The sequence below is a fragment of the Bos javanicus genome, chromosome 29 (assembly GCF_032452875.1).
Source record: "Bos javanicus breed banteng chromosome 29, ARS-OSU_banteng_1.0, whole genome shotgun sequence".
NCBI lineage: Eukaryota > Metazoa > Chordata > Mammalia > Artiodactyla > Bovidae > Bos > Bos javanicus.
Window position 1 is genome coordinate 6040731 of NC_083896.1, and position 24087 is coordinate 6064817.

At 39.4% G+C, this 24087-nt stretch overlaps 1 protein-coding gene across 1 annotated transcript; it reads right to left on the bottom strand.

Moving 5' to 3' along the window:
• Positions 1-13459: 13459 nt before the first annotated feature.
• On the bottom strand, positions 13460-22649 carry LOC133241757 (tripartite motif-containing protein 64-like). Its single transcript, XM_061407688.1, has 6 exons — positions 22239-22649; positions 21641-21736; positions 20320-20563; positions 20021-20028; positions 18037-18136; positions 13460-14059 (listed from the first exon to the last, which is right to left on the bottom strand). The coding sequence occupies exons 1-6, from the start codon at positions 22647-22649 to the stop codon at positions 13566-13568; spliced, it is 1353 nt and encodes a 450-aa protein (XP_061263672.1). The 3' UTR covers positions 13460-13565.
• Positions 22650-24087: the final 1438 nt, after the last annotated feature.

Sequence of the window (24087 nt, forward strand, 5' to 3'; positions counted from 1 at the left end):
ATGGAGAAATATACCGTGTTCATGGATTGGAAGAATCAATATAGTGAAAATGAGTATACTATCCAAAGCAATCTATAGATTCAATGCAATCCCTATCAAGCTACCAATGGTATTCTTCACAGAGCTAGAACAAATAATTTCACAATTTGTATGGAAATACAAAAAACCCTCGAATAGCCAAAGCAATCTTGGGAAAGAAGAATGGACCTGGAGGAATCAACCTGCCTGACTTCAGGCTCTACTACAAAGCCACAGTCATCAAGACAGTATGGTACTGGCACAAAGACAGAAATATAGATCAATGGAATAAAATAGAAAGCCCAGAGATAAATCTATGCACATATGGACACCTTATCTTTGACAAAGGAGGCAAGAATATACAATGGATTAAAGACAACCTCTTTAACAAGTGGTGCTGGGAAAACTGGTCAACCACTTGTAAAAGAATGAAACTAGAACACTTTCTAATACCAAACACAAAAATAAACTCAAAACAGACTAAAGATCTAAATGTAAGACCATAAACTATAAAACTCCTAGAGGAGAACATAGGCAAAACACTCTCCAACCTACATCACAGCAGGATCCTCTATGACCCACCTCCCAGAATGCTGGAAATAAAAGCAAAAATAAACAAATGGGACCTAATAAAAATTAAAAGCTTCTGCACAACAAAGGAAACTATAAGCAAGGTGAAAAGATAGCCTTCAGAATGGGAGAAAATAATAGCAAATGAAGCAACTGACAAACAACTAATCTCAAAAATATACAAGCAACTCCTACAGCTCAATTCCAGAAAAATAAATGACCTAATTAAAAAATGGGCCAAAGAACTAAATAGACATTTCTCCAAAGAAGACGTACAGATGGCTAACAAACACATGAAAAGATGCTCAACATCACTCATTATCAGAGAAATGCAAATCAAAACCACTATGAGGTACCATTTCACGCCAGTCAGAATGACTGTGATCCAAAAGTCTACAAGCAATAAATGGTGGAGAGGGTGTGGAGAAAACAGAACCCTCCTACACTGTTGGTGGGAATGAAGACTAGTACAGCCACTATGGAGAACAGTGTGGAGATTCCTTAAAAAACTGGAAATAGGACTGCCTTATGACCCAACAATCCCACTGCTGGGCATACACACTGAGGAAACCAGAATTGAAAGAGACACGTGTACCCCAATGTTCATCGCAGCACTGTTTATAATAGACAGGACATGGAAGCAACCTAGATGTCCATCAGCAGATGAATGGATAAGAAAGCTGTGGTACATATACACAATGGAGTATTACTCAGCCATTAAAAAGAATACATTTGAATCAGTTCTAATGAGGTGGATGAAACTGGAGCCGATTATACAGAGTGAAGTAAGCCAGAAAGAAAAACACCAATACAGTAGACTAACACATATATATGGAATTTAGAAAGATGGTAACAATAACTCTGTATATGAGACAGCAAAAGAGACACTGATGTATAGAACAGTCTTTTGGACTCTGTGGGAGAGGGAGAAGAAGAGGGTGGAATGATTTGGGAGAATGGCGTTGAAACATGTATAATATCATATATTAAATGAGTCGCCAGTCCAGGTTCAATGCACAATCCTGGATGCTTGGGGCTGGTGCACTGGGACGACCCAGAGTGATGGTACGGGAAGGGAGGAGGGAGGAGGGTTCAGGATGCGGAATACGTGTATACCTGTGGCAGATTCATGTTGATATATGGCAAAACCAATACAATATTGTAAAGTTTTAAAAAATGTAATTTAATTTAAAAAATAAATAAATAAATAAAACAAAATATTTCATTCTATTTTTGAAGACAGAACAGTAACTGTAATCAGTAATAGAAAGCACTATCTGGTCAAAAAATTCTGGAATTGGGCAAATAGAAATTAAAACTGTGAATTTGCTAATAAAGTAAGATGACATGGGTTAAAATATTTAATTCTTTGCTTAGCTGTGTCCTACTCGATTTATACATGAGAATAAAATCACAGTGAAATATGATATTATTGAAGGTTAAATTTAATGCCTATACAATGCCTGGCTCACAGTAGATTCATAGAACATGTTAGGCTAAGCCCATTGGGGCTGCTTTAACAAAGATATCATAAACGTGAAAAACAACAGAAACTGACAGTTCTGGATGCTGGAAGTGTCAGATCAGGGTGCCACAATGGTTGACTGATGGCTCTGTTTTGGAGGCAGAATTCTTATATCCTCACTTGGTGGAAGAGACTTGGGATCTCTCCAGAGCCTCTTTTATAATGCACTAATCCCATTCATCAAAACTCCACCCTCATGAGTTAAGCAGTTTTCAAAGACCTCCCCTCCTAAAGCCATCACTTCAGGCATTAGGGTTCAATATATGAGTTTGGGGGTTACCTAGATATTTAGATTGTAGCACTTAGCTTCCTATATTGCCTTATTTCATCCATCTACCATACTTCTCATTTACTGAATTCCAACAAGAATTAACATTAACACATACTTGATACTATTGTTAATATTCCATTAACACATACCTGATGTCAAAACAAATTATGTTAAAAAGTTAAATGCATTTAATGAAATTGTTGTACAATATTTATGTCATGATGACCTACAATCTTGCTGAATGTGGTTTTAAGTCTGGTTCAAAGAATCTTTCTAGAAATTTTTATAACAGTGCTGATGCTATATAGACATATTTACACAAAATAATAATAGGGGATGTGATGAGAGTGAAAGAGGAGAGTGAAAAGTTTGGCTTAAAGCTCAACATTCAGAAAACAAAGATCATGGCATCTGGTCCCATCACTTCATGGCAAATAGATGGGGAAACAGTGGAAACAGTGTCAGACTTTATTTTGAGGGGCTCCAAAATCACTGCAGATGGTGACTGCAGCCATGAAATTAAAAGACGCTTACTCCTTGGAAGGAAAGTTATGACCAACCTAGGCAATGGCACCCCACTCCAGTACTTTTGCCTGGAAAATCCCATGGATGGAGGAGCCTGGTAGGCGGCAGTCCATGGGGTTGCACAGAGTCAGACACGACTGAGCGACTTCATTTTCACTTTTCACTTTCACGCACTGGAGAAGGAAATGGCAACACACTCCATTGTTCTTGTCTGGAGAATCCCAGGGACAGGGAAGCCTGGTGGGCTGCTGTCTATGGGGTCACACAGAATCGGACATGACTGAAGTGACTTAGCAGCAACAGATAGCATATTGAAAAGCAGAGACATTACTTTGCCAACAAAGGTCTGTCTAGTCAAGGCTATGGTTTTTCCAGTGGTCATGTACGGATGTGAGAGTTGGACTGTGAAGAAAGCTGAGCGCCAAAGAATTGATGCTTTTGAACTATGGTGTTGGAGAAGACTCTTGAGAGTCCCTTGGACTGCAAGGAAATCCAACCAGACCATTCTGAAGGACATCAGCCTTGGGATTTCTTGGGCAGGACTGATGCTAAAGCTGAAACTCAGTACTTTGGCCACTTCATGTGAAGTGTTGACTCATTGGAAAAGACTCTGATGCTGGGAGGGATTGGGGGCAAGAGAAGAAGGGGACGACAGAGGATGAGATGGCTGGATGGCTGGATGGCATCACTGACTCAATGAGTCTGAGTGAACTCCAGGAGTTGGTGATGGACAGGGAGGCCTGGTGTGCTGCGATTCATAGGGTCGCAAAGAGTCGGACATGACTGAGCGACTGAACTGACTGATCTGAACTGATAGGAATATTTCCAAATCTCAAAATAAAACAGAAGAAAAACTAGGATCCAAAATAAAAATTCCTAAATACTTTCTACAATAAAACTGACTGAAAGTCCCACAATAAGTGGACATAAATCAGGGATATCTAAGATCCATGGAGCAACAATTTCTGTAGAGAAGGAAGCAAAAGGAAGAAATAGAGTCAATTTTAAAACCCCAAAACTTAGCAACAGAAATACATTGAAATGTTGACAGGTTACTTTAAGAACAACTATTTAACCCAAGTAGGGTGAGTGGAGGCTGAAATATGTAAGGAGTCCACAGTAACATGTGAAGTGGCTGATACTACCCAGTTCCTATAAGTCTCCAACATAACCAACTAAAACTCTCTTCCAGGATCAAGATCCATGCTGAGGAAAAAAGTACTGGGAATAAAATATATAGGTAGAAAGACTGAGGTGGTGGAAGCAGAGAAAGTCTCAGGAAAAGAAGTGGGAAAAGGAAGCAGGAAATGGCAAAAAGTGAAGAGTTTACATGACTGAACACCTTATGCAAACAACAGAGAACTCTAGACTGATGCAGTGAAGAAAGCTCTCTTGACCCTTGTTCACCTGATAAAAGTCCAGGGAAACTAACAGCGTATGTACTTAGTTGCTCGGTCGTGTCAGACTCTTTGCAACCCCATGGACTGTAGCCCACCAGGCTCTTCTGTCCACAGAATTCTCCAGGCAAGAACACTGGAGTGGGTTGCCATGCCCTCCTCCATGGGATCTTCCCAACCATATACCATCAAAGGAGCAAGTTTTTCACTTTATATTTAGGAAGTGTCCAGAGGAAAGAAAGTACCTTCCAAATATAAAAGGACTTGGTACTTACTGTTCATGAAGTGGCTCTAGAGTCCCTAGTAGAATCCTCAGGCCAGACCTCCATGAGGACTGTGCCTTGTCCTCCCACCTCGGAGAACCTGGCTCCAAGAGTCCCTCTCTGCTCCTTGGCCCCAGATGCCCACAGCCCCACAGCCCTGTCTCCCCAGATCCTTCTCCACCACGGGCGGGGCCACCTCCAGCTGTTCCTGAAGGGCAGTTCTGCAGCGTTTCATATTCCTCTCTTTCACACACTGTCTCTAGTCCCTGAGGTCACTCCGTCTAAGAAACCATCTATAAGTCATTTTGTCCTGGCTTGGCAACAGCAAACTATTCTAAGAAATCATTACAGGAAAAAAAAAAAAAGTATTTATAGTATATAAATAGAGTCTTTTCTAATGAGTCAACTCTTCACATGAGGTGGCCAAAGTACTAAGTTTCAGCTTTAGTATCATTCCTTCCAAAGAAATCCCAGGGCTGATCTCTTTCAGAATGGACTGGTTGGATCTCCTTGCAGTCCAAGGGACTCTCAAGAGTCTTCTCCAACACCATAGTTCAAAAGCATCAATTCTTAGGCCCTCAGCCTTCTTCACAGACCAACTCTCACATCCATACATGACCACTGGACAAACCATAGCCTTGACTAGACGGACCTTTGTTGGCAAAGTAATGGTTCCAAATAGGAAAAGGAGTACGTCAAGGCTGTATATCATCACCCTGCTTATTTAACTTATATGCAGAGTACATCATGAGAAACGCTGGACTGAAAGAAACACAAGCTGGAATCAAGATTGCTGGGAGAAATATCAATAACCTCAGATATGCAGATGACACCACCCTTATGGCAGAAATTGAAGAGGAACTAAAAAGCCTCTTGATGAAAGTGAAAGTGGAGAGTGAAAAAGTTGGCTTAAAGCTCAACATCCAGAAAACGAAGATCATGGCATCTGGTCCCATCACTTCATGGGAAATAGATGGGGAAACAGTGGAAACAGTGTCAGACTTTATTTTGGGGGGCTCCAAAATCACTGCAGATGGTGACTGCAGCCATGAAATTAAAAGACGCTTACTCCTTGGAAGGAAAGTTATTACCAAACTATATAGCATATTCAAAAGCAGAGACATTATTTTGCCAACAAAGGTCCGTCTAGTCAAGGCTATGGTTTTTCCTGTGGTCATATTATATATATACATATGTAAAACCTCCTCTGAGGGCCCAGGCTTTCTTATTCCTAACTGTGGGCCACATACCCAGCTCTACTAGGCTTTAATACTTTTCTGGCGAATATGTGATACAAAGGACCCAGATATGTCTGGGACCACAAGGTATTTCTAGTGATCTACCGTGTCTACTCCTGACAGAGTCATCAAACTTAACAATTCCCTGTGGTAGATTATATTGTATCTAAAACCCAGATTAGACATTTTCAAACCGCATGCAAACACAAAGGAGGAGGATGGTAATGAGTAGCTTCAGTCTCCAGGGTAAGGGTTACCAGATCTCTCCTCCTATTGATCCAGAAAGGACAAATACAAACAAGGATTTATTTTCTGCCCCTGCATTAAGGTGGCTGTCATTTTTCTGGGAACTGGCAGTGAGAGTTTCAGGGAGACAGGACAGAGAAATTGGGAACACTGGGGAAGGAAAGGGAAGGGAAGGGAAGGACTAGGACTCCCACCTGGAGTCTATAAACACTGTCCTGGCCCATTAACTTCTGTGACTGACTGTTCTGCCTCTCCTGCCTCCTTCTCATTATTGCTTTCACTTCTTCATCTTGGTTCCTGTATCAGTCACCCTCTGTGTGTTGTGACCCTAAGTGTGCTTTACATGGCTCTCTCATATTACCTCACCATCCCTATGGATCCCATTGTAACTCACTAACCCACATCTTTAAACAGAAGATATTCCTCATGGTCCTAATTTATATTTTTAAATATCTATAGGGCACATCTTCTTCCTTGATGGCTCAGTGGTAAAGATTCCACCTGCCAATGCAGGAGATGGGAGTTTAATCCCTGGGTAGGGAAGATTACCTGGAGAAGGAAATGGCAACCCATTCCAGTGGGTTCTTGCCTGGGAAACCCCATGGACAAAGGAGACTGGCAGGCTACAGTCCATAGGGTCACAAAGAATTGGACCCAGGTTAAAGCTGAAGCTCCAGTACTTTGGCCACCTCACGCGAAGAGTTGACTCATTGGAAAAGATTCTGATGCTGGGAGGGATTGGGGGCAGGAGGAGAAGGGGACGACAGAGGATGAGATGGCTGGATGGCATCACCGACTCGATGGACATGAGTATGAGTGAACTCCCGGAGTTGGTGATGGACAGGGAGGCCTGGTGTGCTGCGATTCATGGGGTAGCAAAGAGTCAGATACAACTGAGCGACTGAACTGAACTGAACTGAACTAGTGACTAAACAACAACAGAAGTGGAAGTGTTAGTCACTCAGTTGTGCCTGACTCTTTGCAACCCCATGGACTGTAGCCTGCCAGGCTCCTCTGTCCATGGGATTTCACAGGCAAAGATACTGGAGTGGGTTGCCATCCCCTTCTTCAGGGGATCTTCCTGACCCAGGGATCGAGTCCAGGCCTCCTGCTTTGCAGGCTGATTCTTTACCAGCTGAGCCACCGGGGAAGCCCAAACAACAACAAAGAGCACATCTAGTTATATAAGGACTGCTCACTTCTATTTTATTTAATACAGTCAATATCTTCACTCTACCGTCACCTTCAAACATCTTCCAAAATTCTGTTTCTTTCTTGAAAATCATTTGTAATAAATTTAAATTCTAACTTTATTTTAAGTAATTTTGGCTAAGAAGAGCAAATTAAGCGCTAAAAAATGATAATGAGAACAATTTTTTATAGTATAGAATCAATGTGATATTTTACTAAAAGGTGATTTATTTGTGGTCTGTAAACCAAAGCTTCATAGCTCTCACAGTCACATGGTGCCAGTCACATGACAGCTCCAGTGTCACCCCTGGTACCTTCAGGTTAAGATGGCAGGTTCAAGGCTAAGGACATAGAACAAATGTCAGTTCCTGGACATTCTGGATCAGGAGTTCAAGGCAGTCTCCTGGAACCAGACAGTGGATCAGAATGACATGATATGTTAAAAAGGTGGACTCCGCCTTCCTGGTGTTAAGGAGAACATTCATTGTAATCCTCCAACACTCCCACTTTAATTCAAAGCTGACAAGATCTATTTCCCTCGGTGAAGCATTATAAAGTGTGCATTATAAAGTGTGCATTATAAAGCAGCAGTGTGAGCTTTGCTAACGTTGCCCAAAGATCCCTTATACAGAGCAACCCTCTCACTGTTTTCTCCAACTCTCAGACCTTTCTTCTGCTATAGTCATATTTGACCCGGTACAAATTCAGGAGTAAGGGTGACTGTCAGGAGATTGCTCAAATCTGAGAAACCCCTTCACCGGTGCACTCTTGAATGAATCAAATAGATGATATCTGATTGCCTTCAGGTTCTCTCTAATGCAGTGAAAATAGTTTAAGACTAAGTATAGTGTTAATATAAATGATATATATTTGAAATGGATGTATTAATCATGAAAAATTACATGCTATAAATTGTACAGAATATACAGTGTTTCTCATATAAATTTCTCAACTACAAACAAGTAAAAAAAAAAACATTGATGGTTTATTGCAGATTAATGTCTGATACCAAAAGAAAGGCATATTTTTTTCTTCCCAAACAAATTTATGTTTTCTGGAAACTTTTCTTTTTATTTTCTCCCAACTACATCCTACTTCACCATCATGTTCAAGTTTAATAATCCATTTTGAGGGTAATTTTGATCACTGGTACTGTATTTTCTTTGTAATTTCAAATAATATATGTAAATATTTATTCTATATGAGTGTTCTCTAAAAATCTGTAAGTTACAAGAGGAAAAGACAAGTTTTGAGCTGTAAATGGTTATAAATGTAGACAAAAACAAATCTTAAAGTTTATATCATGGCATAAAATAATTCCAATCCCTGCAGTTATTACTGTGTAAAAAAAAAAAAAACAATAATAAAGAAAAATAAAGAAAAACGACGCTCTCAGAAATGTCTAGGAGTAGCTCTTGGAAAAGTTTAGGAGTATATATTTTCAGAGAAAATTTTCCTTACTAGTTTTCCTAAATTTTCACAAGTCATTAAACAAAGAAATAAATTGGAATGTGTTACGGTTCATAAACCTTTGTATCGAGACACCATTGAAAATGCAAAGCAGTAATGGGAGTAGACATTTGACACATCTCCATCCAGTAAATGACTCTATAAAGGAGACTCGATAAAGAGACCCAAAAGTCAATTTAAAAAAAAAGTCAACTTGGTAGAAAAATGCAGGGAAGGATGATTTGAGCAAGCATTTCACTAAAAGGGGGCTCATGGCTCAGACGGTAAAGTATCTGCCCGCAATGCGGGGGACAAGAGTTCGATCCCTGGGTTGGGAAGATCCCTTGGAGAAGGAAATGGCAACCCACTCCAGTATTCTTGCCTGGAGAATCCCATGGACAGAGGAGCCTGGTAGGTTACAGTCCATGGGATCGCAAAGAGTCAGACACGACTGAGCGACTTACTTCACTTCATCAAAAGGGGGTATCCACGTGTCTGATAAACCTATGAAAAATTGTTCCACTGAATTTGTCATCAGGTCAGTTCAAGCTAAAACCACAATGAGGGCTTCCCTGGTGTCTCAATAGTCAAGAATCTGCCTGTCAATGCAGGAGACAACGTTTGCTCCCTGATCCAGGAAGATTCCACATGCCACGGAGCAACTAAGCCCTTTTGCCACAACTACTGAGCCCCGACTCTAGAGCCCATGAGCTGCAACTACTGAAGCCCACATGCCCTTGAGACCATACTCCACAACAAGAGAATCCACAGAAATGAGAAGCCTCCACACTGCAGTTTGAGAGTCGTTTCCCCACCACAACTGGAGAAAACCCCTGCAGCAAGGAAGACCCAACAGCAACAAAGACCCAAGAAAGCCAAAAAATAAAGTTTTTTTTTTAATTTCTAAACATTAATAAAACCACAACGAAAACACAAAATGACCAAAAAATTAAGACAGATAATGACATATGTTATCAAAAAATTGGAGGAAACAAAGCAATTATCGATTGCTTAAAAGTATGAAAGTTGATGTAGTCTCTTTGGAAAAATGTTAAGTATATGCTTTACGAGTCAACTATTTCACTCCTAGTTACACACTGGGTATCGCTTCTCTTTCAATAAAAAGATATGTGTAATGTCTTCACGATGGCAGTATCTATGCTCACTCAATTGGAAATGAACATGTTCTTCAGTAGTAGAGAGAGTAAAATGTGGTATATTCATAGAATGAACTATTATGAAACAAAATAATAAAAACGCTGCATGCAACCAAGTGGATGAATCTCACCAAAATAATTTTAAAGAAAAGAAACTACACAAAGAATAGGATATGGTATGAGATTTCACTTACAAAAGCATTTCAAAAATTGATAGTGTCAGGGTATATTAATCACCAAGGTGTGATTAGCTTTATGGGAGAGGAGCTTAGAGCTGGGTCAGGATTGGCAATAGAGGATTCGAAGTGGGAATATGATTACTTGGTGTTATGAAACAGAACATTCATTTGACGATTTCTTCACCATTATTCCATCATGTCTCAGTTCAGTTCAGTTCAGTCGCTCAGTCGTGTCCGATTCTTTGTGACCCCATGAATTGCAGCATGCCAGGCCTCCCTGTCCATCAACAACTCCTGGAGTTCACTCAAACTCACGTCCATCGACTCGGTGATGCCATCCAGCCACCTCATCCTCTGTCGTCCCCTTCTCCTCCTTCCCCCAATCCCTTCCAGTATCACAGTCTGTTCCAATGAGTCAACTGTTTGCATGAGGTGGCCAAAGTATCGGAGTTTCAGCTTTAGCATCATTCCTTCCAAAGAACACCCAGGGCTGATCTCCTTTAGAATGGACTGGTTGGATCCCCTTGCATTCCAAGGGACTCTCAAGAGTCTTCTCCAACACCACAGTTCAAAAGCATCAGTTCTTTGGCACTCAGCCTTCTTCACAGTCCAACTCTCACATCAATACATGACCACAGGAAAAGCCATAGCCTTGACTAGAACCTTTGTTGACAAAGTAATGTCTCTGCTTTTGAATATGCTATCTAGGTTGGTCATAACTTTCCTTCCAAAGAGTAAGCATCTTTTAATTTCATGGTTGCAATCACCATCTGCAGTGATTTTGGAGCCCAGAAAAATGAAGTCTGACACTGTTTCCACTGTTTCCCCATCTATTTCCCATGAAGTGATGGGACCAGATGCCATGATCTTCACTTTCTGAATGTTGAGCTTTAAGCCAACTTTTCTACTCTCCACTTTCACTTTCATTGAGAGGCTTTTTAGTTTCTCTTCACTTTCTGCCATAAGGGTGGTGTCATCTGCATATCTGAGGTTATTGATATTTCTCCCAACAATCGTGACTCCAGCTTGTGCTTCTTCCAGCCGAGCGTTTCTAATGATGTACTCTGCATATAAGTTAAATAAGTGGGGTGACAATATATAGCCTTGACATACTCCTTTTCCTATTTGGAACCAGACTGTTGTTCCATGTCCAGTTCTAACTATTGCTTCCTGACCTTCATAAAGGTTTCTCAAGAGGCAGGTCAGGTGGTCTGATATTCCCATCTCTTTCAGAATTTTCCACTGTTTATTGTGATCCACACAGTCAAAGGCTTTGGCATAGTCAATAAAGCAGAAATAGATGTTTTTCTGAAACTCTCTTGCTTTTTCCATCATGTTTAGAGACTACTATAAAAGGGAGGAATATTTTAGGATCAGCAGTGTGGAACAGCATACTTTTATTACATTTCCATATATATGATATTCAGATATGGTTTCCTGCTTTTTGGATTCCAGTGACTTTTTTTTCTAATTAAACAATTTTTTTTAATTGGAGGCTAATGACTTTACAATATTGTGGTGGTTTTTGCAATACATTGACATGAATCAGCTCTGAGTGTACATGTGTTCCCAATCCTGAACCCCCTCCCACCTCCCTCCCCATCCCGTCCCTCAAGGTCATCTCAGTGCACTGGCCCTGAGCACCCTGCCTCATGCATCGAACCTGGACTGGCGCTCTATTTCACATATGGTAATATACATGTTTCAATGCCATTCTTTCTAATCATCCCACCCTTGCCTTCTCCCACAGAGTCCAAAATCTGTTCTTTATCTCTGTGTCTCTTTTGCTGTCTCGCATACAAGGTTATCGTTACCATCTTTCTAAATTCCATATATATGCCTTAATATACTATATTGGTGTTTTTCTTTCTGACTAACTTCACTCTGTATAAAAGGCTCCAGTTTCATCCACCTCATTAGAACTGATTCAAATACATTCTTTTTAATAGCTGAGTAATATTCCATTGTGTATATATACCACAGCTTTCTTATCCATTTGTCTGCTGATGGACACCTAGGTTGCTTCCACGTCCTAGCTATTGTAAACAGTGCTGCGATGAACATCAGGGTACACGTGCCTCTTTCAATTCTGGTTTCCTCAGTGTTTATGCCCAGCAGTGGGATTGCTGAGTCGTGTGGCAGTTCTATTTGGATTCCAGTGACTTCTAAGGGCACTCTTTCCACCATATCATCACAAAAGAAGATAGGATTACACCACTGAACAGCATTTTCTAACCTGTGCTCAAATGGTCTCTTCTAATTACTTTGTTACTCAGTGTAGCCCATTTGTTTCTCTTACTAAATGTGAAATGTTGAGCTTAGTCTATTACTTTAGCTACATTTTAGAAAATCTTATCAATGATGGAATAATACTTGTTTATATGAAGTCTTTATTCAGGCATTTTTCATTGATCCACCTAATACTTGTATTCTATATACTGCATTGGATAGTGAAAACAAAAGATAAATATATAACATAATAGACATAAAATGCTAGGGATGATGTCAACAAAAGAGAGGAAATTGATTTACAGATTCACAACAAATTCAATTATTTTGAGGTTTAAAATATCTACTGTATAATTCTCTTTTAGGACATCTCTTGTGGATCAGTAGATAAGAATCTGCCCTGCAATGCAGGCGAAGGCGGGTTCAATGCTTGGTCAGGGAACTAGGATCCCACTTGCCCTGGAGCAACTAAACCTGCGTGCTGCAGCTACTGACCTCGCCTGCTCTGGAGCCACGTGTCACAGCTAAGACCTAGTGCAGGCAAACAAATAAGTAAAGTATTTTGGAGCTTCCCTAATAGCTCAGCTGGTAAAGAATCTGCCTGGCATGCAGGAGACCCAGGTTCGAATCCTGGATTGGGAAGATCCCCTGGAGAAGGAAATGTCAACCCACTCCAGTATTCCTGCCTGGAGAATCCCATGGACAGAGGAGCCTGGTGGGCTACAGTCCGTGGAGTCACAAAAGAGTCAGACATGACATAGAGACTAAACCACCACAAAAGATAAATACCGTCTCTTTCTTCTTGGAAATTTCCATCAAGTACTAAAATTATCTACTAATTTGAGGAAAGTTTGCTCAATGTTATGATGAGATGGTATATGCTTAAAGAGTTTATAAACATTAATGGGCATTGGAAATTTGGGGGGTGATTGATATGTTCTGGAATTAGATATTTCTGGTTTCACACATTTTTATATATTTCTAGAAGACATTGAATCATGTGGTTTAAATGCAGTGATCTTTATGGTATATAATTTTTAGTTTAATAGAATTGTTACTTAAAAAGGAAGAAAGGCAATGGATTATATTCTATTAAATATTCCATAAAAAACTTTTATTAAAAGAAAATTTAATTAGCAAATTAATGCATAGAGCATGGTTATGCCATTTTTTAAACATACAATCATTATGTTACATTAAGTAACAATGTGCTTGGACAGTCAGGTATCCTGTGGCCTCACACGAGGTTAAGGGCAGCAATATTCCCAGAGAAGTTGTTTCAATAAATGGTCCCAGAAGTGGGCAAATCATGGAGACCTAAGGCAAAGGAAAGGCTTCAGAGGGGAGGAGATGGAGGAAGGAAGGAAACTATATATGAGGGAACTCCTGAAAACATCATAGAAGCTCACAGCTCCATTGTCATAATCCAGAAACACGCCAATCCTACCCAGAGGCCTTTTTACATACTGAACTGAGGGTCGAGTGTTGGTGAAGAGACTATAATGATCGTTCACATTCATAGAAAAGAGAAGAAATGCTTCTTCAGAATCAATGCTGATACTGGTATCACTTGTCAAGATGTTTTTACAGACTCCCAGAATCCAGTTGAAGGACTGTGTCACATCTGCCTCCCAGTAATGCCTGCCGGAGGTGAAGGCCCGAGCTCCCCAGGCCACGAAACTCTCCCCACCCTGGAGCTTTCTGGACACGCCATGGTCGTCATCTCCAAATATCAGACTTGTATTATCCTCAGAAAGGCTCACATTATGAAAGCTCATTTTCTGATGCAGAACATTATCCACTGCAGAGAGAACAAAAATCAGGTCAGCAACTGGGATTCCCATGTCATGAGAGATAGAATCTCTCAACTCAATAAATTCTTTCATTTTCCTTCCTCCAAGGAAACAAAAAACAAAGAGCAGATGAAGTTCAGACTGGTTTTCTGTGAAGAATAATTATTATTAGTATCTACAGCATATAGCGACTTCACTTTCACTTTTCACTTTCATGCCTTGGAGAAGGAAATGGCAACCCACTCCAGTGTTCTTGCCTAGAGAATCCCAGGGATGGGGGAGCCTGGTAGGCTGCCGTCTATGGGGTCGCAGAGTCGGACATGACTGAAGCGACTTAGCAGCAGTAGCAGCAGCAACAGCATATAGAAACACCTCAAATCAACTAGCAAAAGGAAAAAAACACAGATATGTGAAGAAATATGTGAAATCTGATTTAATGTCAGTCTCTTTATACTTTGCTGCAGAACTAACCTAAACATTCTTTTTTCTTTTGTTAGAAATTGTTTATTTCCTTTGTCTTTCAGTTCAGTTCAGTTGCTCAGTCGTGTCTGACTCTTTGCCACCCCATGAATCGCAGCACACCAGGCCTCCTTTGTCTTTAATACCATGAAATATGTGGATGACATGTTACTATCATATGGACATTTATTGGGGTATATTCTGTACCAATTATTTTCAAAGGTCCAAAATTTTGTGAAAAGGCATAAAGGAATAATTTGGGAGCTTCTAAAAGTATGTTCTGAACTCATTCTATGAGGCCACCATCACCCTAATACCAAAACCTGAAAAAGGCCACAAAAAAAGGAAACTACAGGACAATATCACTGATGAACATCGATGCAAAAATCCTTAACAAAATTCTAGCAGTCAGAATCCAACAACACATTTAAAAGATCATACATCATGACCAAGTTTGCTTTATCCCAGGGATGCAAGGATTCTTCAATATCCACAAATCAATCAATGTAATACACCACATTAACAAATTGAAAAATAAAAGCCATATGATTATCTCAATAGATGCAGAGAAAGCCTTTGACAAAATTCAACATCCATTTATGATAAAAACCCTCCAGCAAGCAGGAATAGAAGGAACACATCTCAACATAATTAAAGCTATATATGACAACCCCACAGCAAACATTATCCTCAATGGTGAAAAACTGAAAGCATTTCCCCTAAAGTCAGGAACAAGACAAGGGTGCCCACTCTCACCACTACTATTCAACATAGTTTTGGAAGTTTTGGCCACAGCAATCAGAGCAGAAAAAGAAATAAAAGGAATCCAAATTGGAAACGAAGAAGTAAAACTCTCACTGTTTGAAGATGACATGATCCTCTACATAGAAAACCCTAAAGACTCCACCAGAAAATTACTAGAACTAATCAATGAATAGAGTAAAGTTGCAGGATATAAAATCAACACACAGAAATCCCTTGCATTCCTATACACTATTAATGAGAAAATAGAAAGAGAAATTAAGGAAACAATTCCATTCACCATTGCAACAAAAAGAATAAAATACTTAGGAATATATCTACCTAAAGAAACTAAAAACCTATATATAGAAAACTATAAAACACTGGTGAAAAAAATCAAAGAGGACACAAATAGATGGAGAAATATACTGTGTTCATGGATAGGAAGAATCAGTATAGTGAAAATGAGTATACTACCCAAAGCAATCTATAGATTCAATGCAATCCCTATCAAGCTACCAACAGTATTTTTCACAGAGCTAGAACAAATAATTTCACGATTTGTATGGAAATACAAAAAACCCTAGAATAGCCAAAGCAATCTTGGGAAAGAAGAATGGACCTGGAGGAATCAACCTGCCTGATTTCAGGCTCTACTACAAAGCCACAGTCATCAAGATAGTATGGTACTGGCACAAAGACAGAAATATAGATCAATGGAACAAAATAGAAAGCCCAGAGATAAACCCATGCACCTATGGACACCTTATCTTTCACAAAGGAAGCAAGAACATACAATGGAGAAAAGACAATTTCTTTAACAAGTGGTGCTGGTAAAACTGGTCAACCACTTGTAAAAGAATGAAACTAGAACACTTTCTAACACCATACACAAAAATAAACTCAAAATGGATTAAAGATCTAAACGTAAGACCAGAAACTGTAAAACTCTTAGAGGAGAACATAGGCAAAACACTCTCTGATATAAATCACAGCAGGATCCTCTATGACCCACCTCCCAGAATATTGGAAATAAAAGCAAAAATAAACAAAGGGGCCTAATTAAAATTTAAAGCTTCTGCACAACAAAGAAAACTATAAGCAAAGTGAAAAGACAGCCTTCAGAATGGGAGAAAATAATAGCAAATGAAGCAGGTGACAAACAACTAATCTCAAAAATATATAAGCAACTCCTACAGCTCAATTCCAGAAAAATAAATGACCCAATCAAAAAAATGGGCCAAAGAACTAAATAGACATTTCTCCAAAGAAGACAAACAGATGGCTAACAAACACATGAAAAGATGCTCAACATCACTCATTATCAGAGAAATGCAAATCAAAACCACTATAAGGTACCATTTCACACCAGTCAGAATGGCTGCGATCCAAAAGTCTACAAGTAATAAATGCTGGAGAGGATGTGGAGAAAAGGGAACCCTCTTACACTGTTGGTGAGAATGCAAACTAGTACAGCCACTATGGAGAACAGTGTGGAGATTCCTTAAAAAACTGGAAATAGAACTGCCTTATGATCCAGCAATCCCACTGCTGGGCATACACACTGAGGAAACCAGAAGGGAAAGAGACACATGTACCCCAATGTTCATTGCAGCATGGTTTATAATAGCCAGGGCACAGAAGCAACCTAGATGTCCATTAGCAGATGAATGGATAAGAAAGCTGTGGTACATATACACAATGGAGTATTACTCAGCCATTAAAAAGAATACATTTGAATCAGTTCTAATGAGGTGGATGAAACTGGAGCCTATTATACAGAGTGAAGTAAGCCAGAAAGAAAAACACCAATACAGTATACTAACGCATATATATGGAATTTAGAAAGATGGTAACGATAACCTTGTATGCGAGACAGCAAAAGAGACACAGATATATAGAACAGTCTTTTGGACTCTGGGAGAGGGTGAGGGTGGGATGATTTGGGAGAATGGCATTGAAACATGTATATTATCATATGTGAAATGAATCGCCAGTCCAGGTTTGATCCATGATATAGGATGCTCAGGGCTGGTCCACTGTGATGAGCCATAGGGATGGTATGGGGAGGGAGGTGGGAAGGGGATTCAGGATGGGGAACACTTGTACACCCGTGGCAGACTCATGTCGAAGAATGGCAAAACCAAAACAATATAGTAAAGTAAAAACAAATAAATAAAAATATTATTTTATAAATAGCAAATAAAATAAAATATTTTTAAAAAATTAAAAATAAATAAATAAAAGTATGTTCTGGCTAAACATGTTCACATATCCTTCAGTTGTTTTGAGATTGATCCAATAGCAATACAATTATTCTACTTAAGCCATTTTAGTCTTTCTTGTCGATTTTTTCTGATAACAAATATTCTTTTACAATGCAGTTTTTTATAAAGGCAGTTATAATATAGAGCATATTAGAACCCAGCAAGGACATATTTAACTTCCAAGAGTGAAATAACTGAGTAAACAAAATATTGATTGATATTTTGATTGATTGATCTTCACAAAACTAAATTCTATTTTTTTTGTAATCACTTGAGCAACCTGGTTGTTCTTTTCCTGCTCTGTCTATGACATAAATATATGTCTGGCTTTAAATCATCAGTAAACTGTAAGTTGCAAAGCTCAACTGCGATCGTATTAATATAGGCAGAAAATATGTAGCAACTTTGTAAAGTTATGTACTAACTTGATGTCAGAAAAAGTAAAATAACAGAAGAAAGTTCCTTCCTAGGAAGCTCTCATGAAACACAGTCCTGATCACCACAGGGATGACTCTTACCTCTGAAGTTGTTCAGCATGTCTAGGATTCCAGTGACAGGCCAGCAAGTGAGCTCTGGGTTCACTGACTGAGGTTTCTGCATCTCTACCAAGTCAGTCCTGTAACAAATGACATCGATATATGTCAAGGCCAAAGGTTAATCATATGAATATTTAAAAAAAATACAATTTTATTCCAGTATATGTTGTCAGAATTCTCTTATTTTTTGGTTAATTGCATATGTATTATATTCTACACATTTGGGAATATAAAAATGTTATTGTATTCTTTTCTAAATGTAAGTTATATCAAATTGCAACTTCCCCATTCTTCCAAGACATGATTTCAGTTTTCAACTCATTGAACTTCATTCACTCCCTCTATTCCATCTCAGGTAATGCAAAGATCCTGGGCAGTTTACAGAGACCAGAAAATTCAGGAAATTCCTTTGAGACTTGAGATAGCAAGTAGTCTTCAAGGATACATTCTATTAACACAAGGAAGAGTTCACTGAGTGAGACAGCTTTGCTCTTGTCAGCCCAGCAAGGGAATCCAATTCAAGCCTGGCTTCCCTGGTCCTGGAAGCCTAGTATCCCAGAGAACACGAGGAAGCCCTCCCTCTGAGGTCCTGCATACAAGAGGGCTTGCTGTGATGAAACAGGCTGAGAGTGACTCCTAGGAACTGCTACTCCTAGGAACAAAACCATAGCCCTTTTTTCCATTCTTAGGGAATCTCCCTCTTTACTCTCTTACTCGTCTTCCAACTCACTATGGTAGGTGTTTCCTTTTTGATAGCTTAGAAAACTCCCTTCACTAAAGTTTATTGTGAGCTTCCCAGATGGTGCTAATGGTAAAGAACCCGCCTGCCAATGCAGGAGACATGAAACACGGGTTTGGTCCCTGGGTCAAGAAGATCCTCTGGAGTAGGGCATGCCAACTTACTCCAGTATTCTTTCCTGGAAAATTCCATGGAGCCTGGAGGGTTTCAATCCATGGGGTCACAAAGAGCCAGACACGGCTTAGTGTCTGTCAATATATGTCAATATATGTCAATTCCATATTCTCAATCTATCACTCCAACCATTCCTCCACTCTGGTTCTGAATGGAAAATGCTTAGAAAAAACTTTAAGAAAGTTCCAAAAGGTAAAACTTGAAAATGCAAAATAACAATGAACTATTTACATATCATTTAAATTGCATTTATCTATTAGGTGTTGCCTGGAGAATCCCATGGACAGAGGAGCCTGGCAGGCTTCGGTCCATAGGGTCACAAAGAGTCGGACAGGACTGAAGCAACTTAGCGCACACAAACACACACACATAAGTAGTCTACAAATGGCTTAAAGTGTATGGGAGCATGCTTATAAGATATCTGCAAATACTATGCATTTTCAATAAGAGACTTTGCATTCTGGAATTTAGATATTCAGGAGGAGCTGAAAGCAATTTCCAATGGTACCAAGAAAGAAATGTGTAACCCACTTAATCAAACAGAGAAAGTTGATCAGAATTAAAAATCATTAATTTATACTCACACCTCTAATACATTTCCCAAGGCCTGCAATGAAAAAAAAAAAAAAAGATGATGTTAATCATGAGAGTTCTGTCCTTTCACATCTTCTGTACTATTCCTGATTGTTCAATAACGTATTGTTTTTCTAATTCTCTTCTAAGGAACAATCAGAAGCCATCTTAATAACAGAGCTTAAAGTAAAACATGATGGGCTTCCTCAGGGCACATTAAGGAAGGAAGGAGGCCAGGAAGAGTGTGTTTAATGATGCAGCCACATCTAGGATTCCAATGTCACTCATTGCCCATGCTACTCCCAAGGAGCGATCTCATCATCTATGATAACAATTAAAGCAAAAATGGGAACCATATAAGATGAACTCTAAAGTGCCTTGAAACTAATGACCAATTCTGACAATCTTGCTTAGAAAATGGGCAAAACCTTAATGTCTGCACTAAGTTTGGGATAACAGCAAGTGACAGAGGTTTAGGATAACATCTACTGAGATTTATTCCAAGAAGTTAACTTGACCCCTGGTCACAGAATATTGCTGATTTTGGATCATCTGTCTGAATAGTACTCTTGATCAAACTGAACATATCTGGCCCTATGTTAGCTAGAAAAAGGGCAAAAATCTTCCTAAGATTACCACTATATGATAAAATAGGGGATTGGACAAATACAATAATGGGGGTCAGGGAGCACCATTCCTTAGCTAAGAGTAACAGTATATGCAGGGAACATTTCAGTGTCACAGCAGCTCGTCTAGAAGAGTGTTTCTCTCTCTGATACCCTCCTTTCTCACCTGGAGCAACTCCATGTCCGGCTTGTGGCACAACTCAGTCAGCTCTCCGTATGTTTCTTTCAGACTTTCTCTGTACTGAGACATTCTGAACACACTCTCCTTGAGTTGGTGACAAATCTCATTTGCTTCTTGCTCCAGGGCCTCCAGGTGCAGTTGCTCCTCCCCCTGGAGCACGGGATGCATCCTCTGATATTCAAGTTTGATCATCTCTTTCCTTAAGGCCACAAACTTCTGAGGGGATAGTGGATTCAAAGCATTGATTATGTTCACATTTAAAAGAAAATCTCAAATATTATTTCCTAATTATCATCAAAAAAGCTCTTGAAAAATTTTTGCCTAACACATCAAAAAGTCTTGAATATTTGTTGGTCCTTCCCATCCATCCTTTCTCTCAGTGCTTAGTCTCTTTGTGTATAAATCAAGCTATCTGTGTGGTCCCAGGCTCTCTTCCTAGGATTCTTCAGGGTTCTTCAGATCAGTCCCTCAGTCGTGTCCAACTCTTTGCCACCCCATGGACTGCAGCACGCCAGGCCTCCCTGTCCACCACCAACTCCCAGAACTTGCTCAAACTCATGTCCATCGAGTCAGTGATGCCATCCAACCATCTCATCCTCTGTCGTCCTCCTCTCCTCCGGCCCTCAATCTTTCCCAGAATCAGGGTCTTTTCCAATGAGTCAGTTCTTCCTATCAGGTGGTCAAACCACTGGAGTTTCAGTTTCAGCATCAGTCCTTCCAAAAAACATTCAGGACTAATTTCTTTTAGGATGGACTGGTTGGATCTCCTTGCAGTCCAAGGGGCTCTCAAGAGTCTTCTCCAAAACCTCAGGGTTCTTACTCTATCAGTTATTTCCTTTCTAACCTGAATGTTGTTTTTGTCTTTTTTTTCTTTCCCTGATTTTTCCAAGTATTCTTCTATGAGGCAAATTCCACTTAGTAAAGTTTTTAAAATATGCTCTACTTTCCCTCTAGGTACTACTCTCCTCTCCTTCTCAGTCACACTGAGTGCAATGTTGTCTTATACTTCACGTCTGAGAACATTCATTCTAACCTTCAAAATTGGCCTAGGCATGCTTTTCTTGCTTTGATTCTCCTACATACCTGTATTCTTTGAACTAGAATGCATTATTAGAACAATGCACAATTAGAACACAACCTGTTCTAATTGTGATTACTGATAGGTCATTTGAAAACAATACTTTTCCAAGAAAGAGACCAATATCCTTTAAGGGGAACTTATATTGATCTAAACGTCTAAGCTAGCATTCTATCGATATCTATACAAATAAATAGGAACATTTTTATTCTTACCTTAAATGACCAAGCTTTTTTAGCTTCCTGAGTCAGAATGAGTTGCACTTTTTCTCTCATTCCCCATAAATAATCCATTCTATTCAGAAGTTTCTCCTGAAAAATACCCATGAGATTTAGTGATATGGAAGATGACATCATAAGTTTTATCCCCTTATTCATGAGCAAAGGCAGTTGTTGGTAACACAGAAATCTTGAGTTAGAGTACTGTGGTCCTGTTTTCCACCATGAATCTAATTTTATTGGAACATTTCAGTGTCAAAGTGACAGAACTGCATACTAGAGAATTGGGGGAACTTTACAGATGATGAAATCCATTTCCTAAGAAATTGCCACTCAGACTCTAATACAGCACAAGTAAGAAAACCTCAAGCTCCCATCAGAAGCCTGTGTCCCTGGTGCCACCCGCCCCGGGATGCTGCATTTCCACACGTGTGGACAATTGGGCAACAACACTGAAAGGACACATTATATGTGAGGATCCACATTCAGAAATCCCACCTCCACTATCTCTATCCCATCACCATCATAGCATCCTCATCTTCCTCTCTGACTTAGGAGCCTCTAGATCCTAAACTGCTCTAGAGGCATCACCCACCCGGGATTCCTCAGCAGCCCTGTGTATTGGCCTGTGGCTGTGAGCTGTGTGCTCGGGGTGCTCAGAGCAGGGCCCACAGAGCAGGGTCTGGTCAGCTTCACAGAAGAGGCCTTTGGCTTCCTGGTGTGTCACACAGATCTGCTCCTCAGAGCTGTGGTCGTGGTCAGCTCTGGACTGTCTGGCAAGGGAAGCCAGCCTCTTGAGCACAATATTGGTTTGGAAATCAGAGCTCTCTGCTATTCCCCTGCACTCAGGGCAGCTCCTTGGAGTCTGGCCTTCTTCCCAGCAAAGGCTCAGACAGGGACGGCAGAAGCTGTGCCCACAGTCTATGGTGACGGGGTCCAGGAAGCAGTTCATGCAGATGGAGCAGGTGAGTTCACTCTGGAAGGCTTCCAGTGTGTCTGAATCCATGTTTCTAAAAATGAAAGAGAGAAATAGAGAGTACAAGAGAGAGAAAGTCTTTCTTCTGCCCTGATTAGGGAAAATAAATCCTTTGGACAAAGTCTTGTCTTGAACTTCTAATTAATTTCCATATTTACTTATCCCCCAATACAAATCTAGAAATGTTGAATACAGAGAGGTTGGGATCATGGTTTGATACAAATGTTGAAATTAGATACAGAGCCCCTAACATCTTTTTTTGTATAAAATAAACCATGATCTCAGTCATACCTAAATTACATGGAAAGGCTAAAGATTAGATCAGAGGGTAAATGTTAGGATGACTCCAGAGTTACTTTTATTAGCTGATTGGTGTAGAAGTACATATGTATTCTCAGTCTGTCTCTTTCTCTCTGGTTCTTCATGACTCACTGACTAGATCCTGAACCTGCACACACTTCATCTCTATGCTAATGTTCTCTTTTGCTTTGAAGTATAACATGTGCTTTTTTTAAAGACAAGTAAAATTGTTTACCAACAATTTAAACTTAATATAATCAATGCTGGCTTTAATTTTGAAGTTCTGAAACTATAAACATTTCAGTGTTTGCTTCCAACTTAAATAGTAAAACTCCTTCCTTTAAGACAAAAAGAAAGAAATATGTTATTTCTAGTTCAGGAAAACTATTTTTCCTGGAATCAGTTTAGATCATCAGAGTTGGTCATATTTTGAACTAGCGAACATTCAAGCTACAACAATAATCACTAAAAATTAATCAGCTGGTTTTTAAAACAAAAGAAAAATGTTTGAATGTACACAAGGTTTCCTGTCTACATTAGAAATTCCAGAGTTGTAGTGAATGGAAGCAATTTCATATCCTCTTTGTTTCTAATATTTCTTTCTTTGACAAATGCCACTTCTTGGGAGTCCCTATTGGTTGATTGGATCCATTCTGAAAACTTCAATTCCAGACTGCAAACTAACGGTTTTAAAAAGGTAACAAGTATGATCTTTACAAGAAGGTATTCTGATTAATTTCGCCCATTTAACTCATGCTCTTCTTTGTAAAGTCTATGAAATGTATACATCATGTTGAACATTTTAGGAGTTCTATGGGTTTTATAAATACTCATGTCTTTAGGAATGTCTTTTAAGACCTAAACACATCTAATGACCTAAAAGGTAGTGGAAAATAAAAATGATTAAATAACTTAATATTACAGATAAAATATCTGCAACAGATATTTTCAATATTGGTGTCATCTTCCAAACCTAAGAAAAACTACCTGCTTGCTTGAAAAAGAGCCAATCTAATCTTTAATTAAAGATTTAATTAAGACAAATATTTAAATGGAAAATATTTGGATAAAGGAAAGTGGGCATGAAGATATAATTTCAGTTATCACACATTGTGACTAAGTATTTGGTTTAACTACATGATTCTTGTTATCTTCCCTGTCTATGAGA

Bases quoted from the DNA above. Each gene is read 5' to 3' on its own strand.
- LOC133241757 (XM_061407688.1), bottom strand. From the start codon at position 22,649: ATGGATTCAGACACACTGGAAGCCTTCCAGAGTGAACTCACCTGCTCC. The intron at 21,737-22,238 runs GTGGGTGATGCC...GGTATTTTTCAG, and splicing joins GGGCTGCTGAGGAATCCCGG to GAGAAACTTCTGAATAGAAT. The intron at 14,060-18,036 runs GTAAGAGTCATC...TTCTCTCTGCAG, and splicing joins CATGCTGAACAACTTCAGAG to TGGATAATGTTCTGCATCAG.